This window comes from Plodia interpunctella, chromosome 19 (genome assembly GCF_027563975.2).
Source record: "Plodia interpunctella isolate USDA-ARS_2022_Savannah chromosome 19, ilPloInte3.2, whole genome shotgun sequence".
Lineage (NCBI taxonomy): Eukaryota > Metazoa > Arthropoda > Insecta > Lepidoptera > Pyralidae > Plodia > Plodia interpunctella.
In genome coordinates this window covers 1,143,607-1,156,399 of record NC_071312.1, presented here as the reverse complement: position 1 = coordinate 1,156,399, position 12,793 = coordinate 1,143,607, and the positions used below count along the sequence as shown (strand labels likewise).

The window sequence follows — 12,793 nt, the reverse complement described above, 5'->3', positions numbered from 1 at the left end:
ATGCATACCACCAATAATATTATACATATATTACTAGCTGCACCCGGCGGTGATAGCTTAGTAATTATTTAATAAAATACGTTCTTATGCACAGTAGCGCGATCTACTTAATAATGAGCCATTGACTATCAGACTGTATAAGATACCTTACCTCACCAACAACAAAAAGTGGCCGAGCCGTTTGAACGTAAAGAAGTAACAAACATTACTCACAAACTTTTGCCTTTACAAATCAGTGGGATACCTACTTATTTAGTAACTATATGATCTAAGGATACCTAGGATGGAAATATGGTTTATTTATAGGCCCACTCAAGAAAAAATATGTACCATAATAGGAATATTTACCATCAGCTTCCAAGGCAGCTTTTAACACCACTTTCGCATTACGATATCGAAAATTCATATTTTCACAGTTACTTGTATTATGTTGAAATACTGGGAAATGTTCGCGGAGAGTTTGATAGCATTGTGTTGGATTTGATTGTATTTGAAACTTAATTTTTCGTACCTGTAATAAAATAGTAAATACTAGTTCAAATCAACGCCGCACACGCGATGCGGTTATGATAAGTTGTAAGTAATAAAAATTGCAGGTAACTTACGTTTTTAGAACAATCAGTCACGATTAAAATCAAAACATCATCTTTGTAAACTCCCTTTATTTTAAATTGCATATTTAAAGTTTCCAAGACTATTCTGTCATCGGTTATTAAAAGCTGGTCACCATAAAGTCTCAAATAAAGATTTAAAGATTTGGTTTCATGTTTCACCCAAGTGCCAGCTCGCCAAAACATAAGTTTATCGATAGCTGCACTCCATGAACCTGAATTAAGCCAAAGGTTGGCTGGAAGACATTATTGCTTCAATAAGCCCACCAATATAAAAATATAGGTATTTATTCTTTTGTAGGTACTGTTGTTCATTTTATGGGCACTAAAGATGTTTTGTACCTATGTATTGTATATTAAAAATAATGGTGAAGATCTTTTTATGTATAGTTATATCTTATACTTATTTAATTTTTTTGTAAATAAACGAACGATTGATTGCTTAATATCAACTAATTAGAAAATGTATATAATATATAAAAAAAAACTATATAATATATAAAATAGTTTCATTGAATGCTAAGTTTCATGAGATGGTGAAAATTAAATATCTATATCTCAAGTTTTACTAACCATTCATTGCAATTCAAAGTTTCAATCAAATTTCAATATTTTTATGCCACCACTAATTTCCCGCTTGAATTCCCAGTCTTTCCCGCCAAAATCTAATCAAGAAGTTTTTTTTTAGATAAAACGATTGTAAAATAATTTGGACTATTTATATACCTAGGTATTTAGCCACCTAAATTGTATTTTTTTCTTACATTTGGAAAATGCGTTCAGTGCGTATGCGACAGACTATAAACCATGGTCTCCGTATAAATCCATGTTTACTATACCATATGCTTTTACTACTAAAAACTAAAACGCATTTTTAGCAACTGACAGTTACAGCTTGTATACGTCAGTTGAGTTGTATTGTTGATTACCTAGGTATTGTTTGTCCTATTCCTGTTAGAATAAATCTTGAACAAAATCTACAATTTCTAAATCTAAAATGGCTGGGACGTATTATTTCGTTATTGTTGGTCATTCAGATAACCCCATATTTGAACTAGACTTCATACCAGTCACAAAAGACGTTAAGGTAATTTAGATTAATTTTTGGCTGATGGTACAATTTAATTTGATGATGTTGTGATTTGTCCATATACCTAGGTATATAAAAAAATATTTTCAGAAAGAAGACAACAGGCACCTGAACCAATTTATTGCACATGCCGCTTTGGACCTGGTTGACGAACACATGTGGAAAGTCACCAACACGTACCTCAAATCTGTGGACAAGTTTAACCAGTGGTTTGTCTCCGCATTTGTCACTGCTAGCCAGGTTCGTGAAGAAGCTTTGTTTGGTTTTGAAAAATATTTATTCTCCAGGACTTATTCTATTCATACAGTTTAATCACTATATAGTATAAAACAAAGTCACTTCCCTATGTCTGTCTGTCCCTATGTATGGTGAGATCTTTGCAACATATTTGAATATCTACAATTTATTTAGATACAACCAAAATAAGCACCTGTTTGAGGTAGTTTTCACTGGGCAAATCTATTACCATCAGTATGTAAAATTCATAATAAATAATAATAATTTCCATGACTTCTTTCAGATGCGTTTCATAATGGTGCATGATTCTCGCAATGAAGATGGCATCAAGAATTTCTTCACAGATGTCTACGAGGCGTACATCAAGTTGTTATTAAATCCATTCTACAAGGAAGACACTCTGATAACATTCCCCGCCTTTGAGAAGAAGGTGCAATTCCTTGGGAAGAAGTACCTTACATGATCCATGAGTCTGTTTATTTAAGTGTACATATTGTGTATATCCTCCTTTAGATATAATTCATATTTATAGACTCAATTTGTATAAATAAACCCATTTTGTATAAATGTCGTCAAAATACTTTTTGTCTTCAATGTTGAATTGTGGGTTTAAAACTGTAGCCAATAGGAAAAAGGCAATGTTTGTAAAAAATAATAATAACCAGGTTTTTAGTTATAAGAGTTTGAGAGAATCTTATATCCAGATATTGACTTGTTGAGATGTATGTTTTTATTCATGAATTTTGGCATAATCTCGTAAATATTTATATCTATACTTAATGGAAGTGTTATAGTTCGAAAATTAAGGTCTGCTTTAACTATTCATAACATTGTGATAAAAGCAAATAACAAATATTCAAAGATAAAAGTTTATTACAGTTTTACATTAATTTTCTACATTATTTTTTACTATCAATCACAGGCAGAATATGCAAGATACACCAACAAACAATGTATTTGCAAGCATAGTCAATTAAAAAACTTGCCCTAGACACACATGTTATAACTTCACATGTTGTTGCATACACCAGAACAATACTGCAGTGCATACGCAACAAATCAATATCAAAGAGCTTGACTTCAGTCCAATGTTGTGTCTTATCTGACAAAAATCTTTTCCTATTCCTCAAAATAACAGTCAGAAACATCGAATACTCCAATACCCACAGAATAGAAATTGAACCATCCTTATAAATATTAATACAAGTCTGGAAGGCCAAGGTCTTCATCTAGAAGACTTCCACTTGAGAAGTCATCTGAAACAATAAATTTTTATTTTCAACTTCAATATTTTACCTTATTATTGCATTTAATTACATAAGGTTTGTACCCTAAAGGAATTTACTATAAATTTTAATAATACACAAGTAAACTTCCTATTTTATTCATTATGAAGAAAAAATAATCACATGTATTAATGTATTGTTTATAAAAATCACCTGTGAAGAACTCATCTTGATACGAGTTGTCAAATTCCATGGAGAAGGGTTTGGTGGCCGGCGGGGGTGTGTTAGGTGGAGACAATTCCTGTCTGATCTCTGGCTCCGGTATTGGCAAGTAGTCCAGCAGGTCTTGGCGGTAGTTGTCTGGAAAATAGATACTATGTGGTTTTTTTTTATCAACATATTATTTTATTAAAATCAAATGAAGCAGTAACATTCCTTTATTTAGTTAGATGAAGGAAATACTCTCACCCACTCTGAAGTATCTACCCACATTAATACCAACTCTATTTATGATACTACAATTTTTTTACCTATTTTATCCCAATGCTGGATAAAGACATCTCCAAACTCCTAGAACTAAAATGTCTTGAAAGGAAGGAGTTGCGGTGCCATTTTTAGGCACAGGTCATCACTTGGGCCCAGAAATGGGACAGAATGGGATGCTAACATACGAAGTAAAAAATATCTGTCAACACCATAAAGGACAATGATATGATGCTCTAGTAAGCCACTGAGGAACACAATGATAAATAGGTAATAGTCAAGATGGAGATACATACCATACTTGTATGTTGGCTTGGTAAACCGCAGATCATCCATAGAGAAACTTTTGTCATCATGCTCAGAGTCATTATAAATCATAGAACCCACATTAACAGCTCTAGGGGTGAAGGGTTTCCGCACTGGAGTATTATTTTGAAGCCCCTGCAACTGTAAAGCTTTTCCAGCATTGTTTAGAAACGATTTCTTTACTTCTCCCTTTTTAAGTGGTTCATTAGGTTTCACTGGGCCCGACGACACAGTTTTGCCCATATTTTCTGTGGAAAGTATCAAAATAAAGATGTTAAAGGCAATTGAAGGAATTTATTACTAATTTTATCGAAATATTCTTACCGATATTATGCAAGGGCTGGCGGGAAACATTTTTCATAGCTTGCCTCGTGAGGTGGTCTCCAAATATATTAAACAATGAATCTGCCATTGCGAACACTGATTCTTAGATTATTAAGAAAGCGTGAAAACAAGCAACTACTATAGGTACAAATAACTTATTTTTGAAGGAAATACTAGGTACACAATAACGAACGACAACAAATAACGGTCTGTCTGTTTTCAAAAGGGAGGGACAGAAGGTTTCATTCAGTCAGATAATTCGATTTTATCTAATCAATCAAGTAAATGGTTATAATCGAATAGAAGGCATGAGATATCGATTTAAATTATTGATTAGATCTTGATTAGATGAACGAGTAACGAACGAATATAAAATATTAATCTACTCACTTTGCAATTTGACTTTAAATCTGTTGCTTAGCTACCTACTGCTACACTCAGCATGAGAAAGACAAACAGAAAAGGGTGATAGATACCTACGTAACTACTACTACCTTTTCTTTTGTTTAAATATCTATTATCTTTCTGTTGAAACGACAGATTGCAAAGTGTATATGGTCGATATTATTTCCATCCACTATCTATGCTTCTGATGGAGCTTTGAATATGTCAACGTCACATAAAACTAAACAGCAGCAATGTCAACCAACCAAGTTTCTTGAGTTTTGAGCGATTCTTGAGCGTATAAATAAATCATGATCTTGTAATATTTTGTGCTTATTGTGTGTGTTAAAATTAGGTACGCAAAATGTCTAATCCAGACGATAGAACGGCTAAAACAAATGGCACAAGTGATCCAATGCAGAGGCTAGCTTCTTTGAAACCTCCAAGAGATTTGACCCTAGGCAGCAACAAAACTAATAAAAAAATATTTGTGCCTAATTTAAATGTGGCTAGGAATAAAAGCAAAGGGTAAATTGTTTTACTATTTATCAGTACTTACTTAAAACGCATACGTAAAATACAATGAAAAATCAAATAACTTTCATGGGATAAATTAAGAAAAAAAATGGCCATTTATTATTAGTAATAAGTGGATTGAATAAAACTTAAAAAAACTTGAATTATGATTTCAGCCCCCAACCCTCAACAAAAGACCAAAAGAAAGATGACAAGGGTCGGAAGGACCGGAAAAGTGACAGGAACAGAAATAACAGAAATGGCCCCATGGTCATAAAGTCCACAGGGGTATTTTCTGAAGGTAAAACATATGCTGTACATCAAACTACCCAAATAAAAATACAATAAGAAACTTAAAAATAATACAACTGCAAAGTATAAAGTTTAGTTTAATTTTGATATTAAGAAAATTATATTGACCGAGGGAAATGTTCTATTTTCTGGGATGTATGGTACTCTTTGTCCTACTCCATACTCTCCAACTGCATGTGTACAGAATTTCAGGACAATTTTTTGACCAAATAAAGTGTGGAGGACAAACAAACAAATTTACTATTGCATTTATAATATTAGGATAACAGTGTTTGTAGTTACATGTGAAAATTTAAGAAATTATTATGTCTACTAAGTCTTTTGAATTTCCAGGTATCGGCAATGTGGAGAAGCAGCATTTTTCACGGTCCTCATATGGGGGAGGAGGAGGTGGGAAGGACTCCGAGCCAACCACACTTAAGAAACCAACCATTAGGATTAAAGATTTTATAAAGGTAAGTTTTAAGTGGTTTGAATGGAAAGAGTTGAATGGCATAAATTAAGAGAGACCTATGCCCGGAGTCGTATATGATGCCGATGATGATGAAGTGTTGTTGTGAAAAAGGTATTTTATGTAGGTATAGTATCTCGTGAGCGGACAAGGACAATCTAGAGTCATGAAACTCAGTCATGTTAAGCTAGATTGGTACCGAAGTCCTTGTGACTGTGGCCACATTGTATTCTAGAAAAATATAAAGCTTATGTATACTTCACACGGATTTTAGTGTTCACCATTTTTTGTTTAGTCAACTGTGACAATGTGTGTAAATGGAACTCTGTAGAAATAACACACGTTTAAGAGTAATAATTTAATATTTACTGATAAGAAAAAATACATTCTGATAAATTCCTTTATGTTGTACCTATGTTATAATTTGTCACAATATATATATTTTTTTTCAATAATAAAAATTTTATGACAATATCATAATGGCGCGTAGTGGCCGCTTAAGAAAAGATCAAGCCACACAATGTGGTTACAGATAGACAAAGAGCTAGAAGAGCAGAAAGTGAAGTCTGTGCTGGCGGGCGACGGCGCTTACGACGATGACGTCGAGAACTTCAAACTGGGCACCGAGCGTGACGCACCCGTCGCTCTGCCAATGGACGACGCCGGTAAACAAAACGATACTATTTAACGATACAAATGAACATTTACACGAAGAAAGCCTACTTTAGTAAAGTGTCGATCTGGCATGATAGGGACCAACACTGTTCAAATGAGTTTCTTTCGGCATTTCTTCTCAGCAGTGGTCGTTCCGAAATGCCAGTAGTTTGTAGCTTGTGAGAAATAAATATTGACGAGAAAAAGTGCCTGTGAAGGTCTAATTTCTGAATAAATGATTTGAATTTGAATTTGTCAAACAAAAGGTTGACAGTTTAAGTTCACTATTGTCTATGGTACTACTTGCCACTAGATGTCGGTAGGTGGTCGTGATAGTCATTACAGATGCTTTCAAGCTACTTGAATAAAATCTGACACCAGTGTTAGCAATAACACACTGGAAAACAAGCTAAAGTATGTTTTGTCACTATCGCACTTTACAAAATCTGGCATTGTCACAACGAGACAAAACATACTAAAGTAGGTATGTTTTGTCTCGTTCTGACAATCTGAAAGCTGAAGCTTTAAAATATGCTTTATTATTATATGAATAACAGGATTTGTATTTAACACAGATACACCTATATTCCTTTTTCTATGCATGGTTTTACAAGTTATGACTTATGTTTCCCGACTTTAGGCCATCATCAAAGCAAGGGCAAGCAGGTGAAGGTAAAACAGGAGGTCGTGGTCAAACTGGAGGAGGAGGATCTGGACTGCGCTAGTAAGGAACCCCGTGTATTGGGCTGGGCCGAAACGATATTTCTACTTAAACGTTTACCTTACGAACCGGTGCAAATGCGCCGGCTTTGTCTATTCTGTCTCGGCGCGGTGTAATTTTGCGCGATCGACGGATTAAAACGGCAACTGGTATAATACTATATATACAGATACTGTATATATGAAGTATTCATATTATTTATAAGTCAACCAAGTAATATTGACTCAAAATATCAAACGTATGATTAGAGTAGTACAATATGCAGTGTTGATATAATTATTTATTTTGTTCATCTTGACATTCCATTTTTGAAATCGCTACAATAGTTCAAATTCGAATTTCTTTATTCAATTTAGGATGATATACATCACTTATTGACGTCAAAAAATTACTTAAACTAAGTGTACTGCCGGCTTCCAAAGCGCAGGTGAAGAAGAAGCGGCGCAACAAACTTCACCGCAGCCTTTTATCCAAGGTAGGTCCGAAGTTCCGAAGGTAACTCAAAATACTTCCTCTTTGTAATGTTATATTGTAGATTTTTTCCAAATCATCACAAATTTAGTTTAGTTTTAAATAAATTTTTGAGGACACAATAAGTGATGTATGCCTATGTTGAATTGAGAATTTTGAAACTCTAACAACTAAACAATTTGCAATCTGTGGTTTGAATTCTAAGTATAAATGTTGGTTCGGCCGCCATCGGAGCGCGGTCCCGACACCAGCGGACTTGGAGTCCCCTGGCCGGGCGAGCGACTACAGCAGACATATTTACAATTATCACAGTAGATCCGGTTCCGTTACATTAGTTGTGTTTACGGAATGTCTGTTAGTTACTATAATTATATATAAATATATATATATATACAGTTTGTCAAGACAGTCAAGAAAACACATATATATAATGGTCAAGATTGGTTGATAAAATACTCGAAATTGATGACAGCCAATAGGAGACAGCGCCCTCTACATGAGGGCGCTGTCTCCTATTGGCTGAATGCTTCATGTTCTTGACAGGCTGTAATTATTATTTAGTTATAATTTAATATTTAATAATAAAAAAAATATTTTTTGTGTTAAGTACCCCGTTATCGCGAATTCATCCCTTGGTGTTAGAAATAGGTACCATCGATGGTACTACTGATACAATTTTACGTTATTAGCTACGATGAATAATACGTCCTATCGCGCAAACGCAACTAAATTAAATTAATGAAACTTTGCACGAAGGTTATCGCGATAAATGCAGTCATGGGGTAAAATTAACCATATAAATATGATATTTAAAGTTAAATGATATGTACGTCTGCAAATGACATTAATCAATGTTTAAAAAGTTTCATGAATTTTCAGCAGTGGACCAGCCGAAGGTACCGGCATCAGTTGAAGTGAAAACGGACGCGTTCGACGACACAGATGTAGTCAATCTACTGCGCAGTGACAAGCCCACATTAATATTGTTACAGGTTTGTTTGTATTTACTTTTTTTTTTGCACTCAATAGTGAAATGTATCCCCATCTTTTTGTGCCACGATTCCTTTAGTAGAAAATTGGACAATGCGGCCTGACGTCTGCTATTCGTCCACTCGCGCGGTCGACTCAATCTTACTAGGAATCCCAACACATCTATTAAGGACATTCATTTTCTGCTAAGGCCATGATGTGGCATTGAAAACGTACGAAAATATTCTCGGATTTTTTCTTTCTTAATTCTTTTATTAATATAGTTTCCCAGAAATTTTCGATGCGATGCGATAATTCACTATTGCTCTTTACAATATTTGTCAATGAGGAATGAGATTGAAGCGGTGGTTAAGGATGGCCTGTTAACCGAAAGGTCCCAGGTTGGAATCTTACTCATGGCGCTTGAGCTTGTATACCATTCTGACTCATGTAGTTTTCATAGACCATCACCTGCTTCCGGTGAAGGAAAACATCGTGAGGAAACCTGTACTCTAGTCGATAATTTATCATCTAGTGTAACCCGTTCGTTATAGCGCTTACCATGTTTAACTTTCTCCCTAAATGCCTGCGGGGGGAGAGGGGTGTAGTTTTCATCACACCCCGCTCCTGTGCAAATTTGCGTAGCTCCGTGTGTGAAGAGCCTAAAAGACACGAAACGACACATTGAATCGTGTAAATAATAACGCACCGCTTAGTAGGTATTTGTTGTGCATTGCAATTTATTCAAATTAAGACCGTATGGCCTGAGCTTAAAGCATAAATTAGCCTGCTATCTGAACGGGTAACCCCTTCGTATGGCTTACCTCAAAGAAAGGGTTTTGTAGTCGTTGATATAGCGCTTACCAAAGCAAATTGAACGGGTTACAGCACCGAACGGCTTTCGAAAGCAAACCCATTCCAAAAATGGAATGGGTTTGCTTTCGAAAGCCGTTCGGTGAACCCGTGAAAGGGATAGCGGTCCGGTCCCTGGTTTTATCTATCTATCTATCTATCTAATATACAGCACTAGCATACTTCTTACCCCAAGTGTGCTATGAACTTTTAGCCTAGATTGAGTTCGTGATATTCCAGCTACCGGACAGTTTGCCGGGCCGCGGCGGCAGCGACGACGGCCCGCGGCGACATGACCAGCCTTCCACCTCTAATGATGACGAGCAACAGGACAATCCTGTGAGTTACGTTTTGTACACATTCTAACTAATATTATAGATGTGAAAGTATGTTTGTTTGTTATCTATTCACGCTCTATCATTCAACCAATTTTCTTTAAATTTTGCATACATCCCGTGGAAATTCACGCGGGCGAAGCCGCGGGCTATGGCTAGTAGGATAATATTCCTATGTCCGCGTGGTCAATGGTCGTTTAGTAGGTATTGGTACTATATGACCACCACTCAATTCAAGTCTTTACATGCTTTAATGGAAGTAATAGGTCCCTTCCGAAGAGGGGTTGACTTGTATAATATAATATAATATAAATATTAATAAAATTAAATTTGTTTAAAAAATTATAGTAATAGACTATCCACGTATACTTTCTAATATTTTAAATGTGAAAGTTTGTGGAAATGTATGTATGTGTGTATATATTTGTTAATATTTTACGCAAAATCTAGTGCGGACGGATTACTCGGAAATCGGTACAGGAACGAAGTATAATATAAGTGGGATTGCAGCTGCCGCGCTGCCGGCTGTCGGAGCTGGCGGAGGGCCGCGTGGGCGCGCTGCGCGTGCGCCGCTCCGGCCGCGTGGCGCTGGCGCTGGGCGACACTCTCTTTGAGGTACTTCTCTCTCCACTCGTGTCGAACTGATAACTTCTTTAGCGGCGTTGTGCACTTTTTGTGATGGTTACAAAATGTTAAACACGCGTCAGGACAATTCGTAAGACGTCAAAAATGCACAACGTTAATATACAAGTTTACACTTCTGCCGGCACTCCCGGAGTGCGACCCCTTTTTGTTTTTTAATAATAAACATTTATAAAATTAACATTGTACCAGTACTTTGCTTATTTATAAAATAGGATAAATTAAATTTATTACTGTATATGATACAATTTAATAAACACTCGTACGACATCCACGGGCTCTTCCGTAATAATTGATTGATTGGATTGACGGCTGATGTGCGATAATCATTTTCAAAGAGGGTTGACGTCAAGAACTCGGCTGTAATATAAAAATGTAAAGATTAATTTTTAAGCGTATTTTCAACTTGTTACAACCGAGTTTTTTCCGTTAATGTCTCTTAACATGTTCAAATTACATTGTTTAAGTTACATACACTAACATAAATAAAGATGGAGCTTCAATTTGTTTGGCCTTAATTTTTTTTTGTAACAATTCTGCTTACCATATTGGTGAAGTAAGTAGTCACTATGGTAAAAATCGACGAGGTCAGAAATTAGTAAAAATATGTAGACTAGATAAAAGAGATAACTTAGTCACTAGAGTGTCCTCACTGCGGGATCTGGGCATTATGATGGATAGTGAACTCACATTTAAATTTCATTTCGATTATATCACCGGAAAAGCTTTTAGAAATTTAGGTTTTATCAACAGGATTACCAAACCTTTTAGAAATAGTGACACTATAAAAATTTTATACTATAGTTTCGTAAGATCCATACTGGATTTTGGTTGCAATGTTTGGAATACTTTCTACCATAATTACATAAATGGAATCGAAAAAGTACAACAAAAATTCATCAAATTACTTAATTATCGCAATAACATAAAAGATATCCCATATAATGTTTCACTTTGTCGCTATAACATCCTATCCTTACAGAACCGACGAATCCAATTTGACATAGCTTTTATACACATGATAGTTAATAACCTTGTTGACTCATCCACACTTCTATCTAAAGTTAATTTCATACCTAAAGCACGACTACCGCTCCGCCCCTCTCGGAATCTGCACACCTCAGTACCACCCCAGCTTCGAAAGACTTACACTCGTAACAACTTTTTCTATCACTGTTTACTCAGTTACAATAAAAATTTCTCTGATGTTGATATTTTCTCGAACTTATTGCAGCATACAAAAAATGAAGTTCATTTTAAATTACTGTCAATACGAAAATAATTGTATCAAAATATTTAAACATTCCTAGCAAAATGTCTAGTTTGACCTGACTTCTTCAATAATACACTTAGTTTGTCTTTTCATTGTATAACTGACTGTATCATCTGTTACCATCTCACGCAGTTTATAATACGCAATGTTATTATCATAATACTCGACACTGTTTGGTCTATTTTTCAGAAACTGCATATGTGTTTAATTTTATTTATGACTGTTTGTGTCAAATAAATTTAAAAAAAAGTGATATACCTGTTTAAGATCATTGTAACGCCGCTGGATCATTATATGAAGATTTTAGAGTTTATTGTTTTAAAAAAGAATGACATTATGACCATAAACTCAACTGTCACTGTAAGATAAATAAAATTTTGTAACATGTCGAACAAACAGATTAAGATATTACTCAATTGAGACGTCACGTGTCGTTGTTGACGAGTGCAAAACTGTGTTATTTATTTTTGCCATACCTTTGAAAGAATTGTCATTATCTGAGTTATTTGTCACTAATGTTTTTAATAACATAAGGGCCTTCAAATAGTCATTAAAATAAAAAAATGTCATTTACTCTATAGTCATTATCAAAATATTTTTTTCACTGGTGTTACTAATTATAATATAAGGGTTTTAGAATTGTCGTCAAGCCTATTGTAATTATCACAGTAATTTTTCACTGGTGTTTCTAATAATATGAAGGATCTTCGTAATGAGTCATCGACCCTATTCCCAGGTGTGCTCCGGTACAAAAGCGGCGTTCTACCAGGAAGCGGTGTCAGTGTCCGTGAGCGAGGAGTCGCGCTCCGCGCGTGCGCTGGCGCTGGGCGCGCTGCGGCACAAGCTCAACGTCGTGCCGCATTGGGAGACCATGTTCCGGGACTTGTCTGCGTAGTTGTGTTCATAAAGTCTAATATATTATATCATGTGTTTCAT

General features: G+C 35.3%; 3 protein-coding genes across 7 annotated transcripts; 2 read left to right on the top strand and 1 right to left on the bottom strand.

Annotated features, from left to right (window-relative positions):
* Nucleotides 1-1,505: 1,505 nt before the first annotated feature.
* On the top strand, nucleotides 1,506-3,226 carry Trs20 (TRAPP subunit 20). Its single transcript, XM_053759234.2, has 3 exons — nucleotides 1,506-1,698; nucleotides 1,792-1,941; nucleotides 2,222-3,226. The coding sequence occupies exons 1-3, from the start codon at nucleotides 1,609-1,611 to the stop codon at nucleotides 2,399-2,401; spliced, it is 420 nt and encodes a 139-aa protein (XP_053615209.1). The 5' UTR covers nucleotides 1,506-1,608; the 3' UTR covers nucleotides 2,402-3,226.
* On the bottom strand, nucleotides 2,794-4,520 carry LOC128678018 (uncharacterized). Of its 2 annotated transcripts, none has more exons than XM_053759233.2 (4): nucleotides 4,278-4,520; nucleotides 3,944-4,201; nucleotides 3,378-3,538; nucleotides 2,794-3,194 (listed from the first exon to the last, which is right to left on the bottom strand). In XM_053759233.2, exons 1-4 carry the CDS (start codon nucleotides 4,363-4,365, stop codon nucleotides 3,168-3,170), a joined length of 534 nt encoding a protein of 177 aa, XP_053615208.1. In that variant the 5' UTR covers nucleotides 4,366-4,520; the 3' UTR covers nucleotides 2,794-3,167. The 2 variants fall into 2 exon arrangements, with proteins under 2 accessions (XP_053615208.1, XP_053615206.1); XM_053759231.2 differs by having other exon boundaries at nucleotides 3,378-3,524; nucleotides 4,278-4,514.
* Nucleotides 4,521-4,884: 364 nt separating this feature from the next.
* On the top strand, nucleotides 4,885-12,780 carry LOC128678015 (DNA-directed RNA polymerase III subunit RPC4-like). 4 transcript variants are annotated; one of them, XM_053759226.2, is made up of 9 exons: nucleotides 4,885-5,189; nucleotides 5,354-5,478; nucleotides 5,823-5,944; nucleotides 6,473-6,605; nucleotides 7,235-7,318; nucleotides 8,669-8,778; nucleotides 9,848-9,946; nucleotides 10,453-10,557; nucleotides 12,594-12,780. In XM_053759226.2, the coding sequence occupies exons 1-9, from the start codon at nucleotides 5,026-5,028 to the stop codon at nucleotides 12,750-12,752; spliced, it is 1,101 nt and encodes a 366-aa protein (XP_053615201.1). In that variant the 5' UTR covers nucleotides 4,885-5,025; the 3' UTR covers nucleotides 12,753-12,780. The 4 variants fall into 4 exon arrangements, with proteins under 4 accessions (XP_053615201.1, XP_053615203.1, XP_053615202.1 ...); XM_053759225.2 differs by having other exon boundaries at nucleotides 4,887-5,189; nucleotides 8,666-8,778; XM_053759228.2 differs by lacking the exon at nucleotides 7,235-7,318.
* Nucleotides 12,781-12,793: the final 13 nt, after the last annotated feature.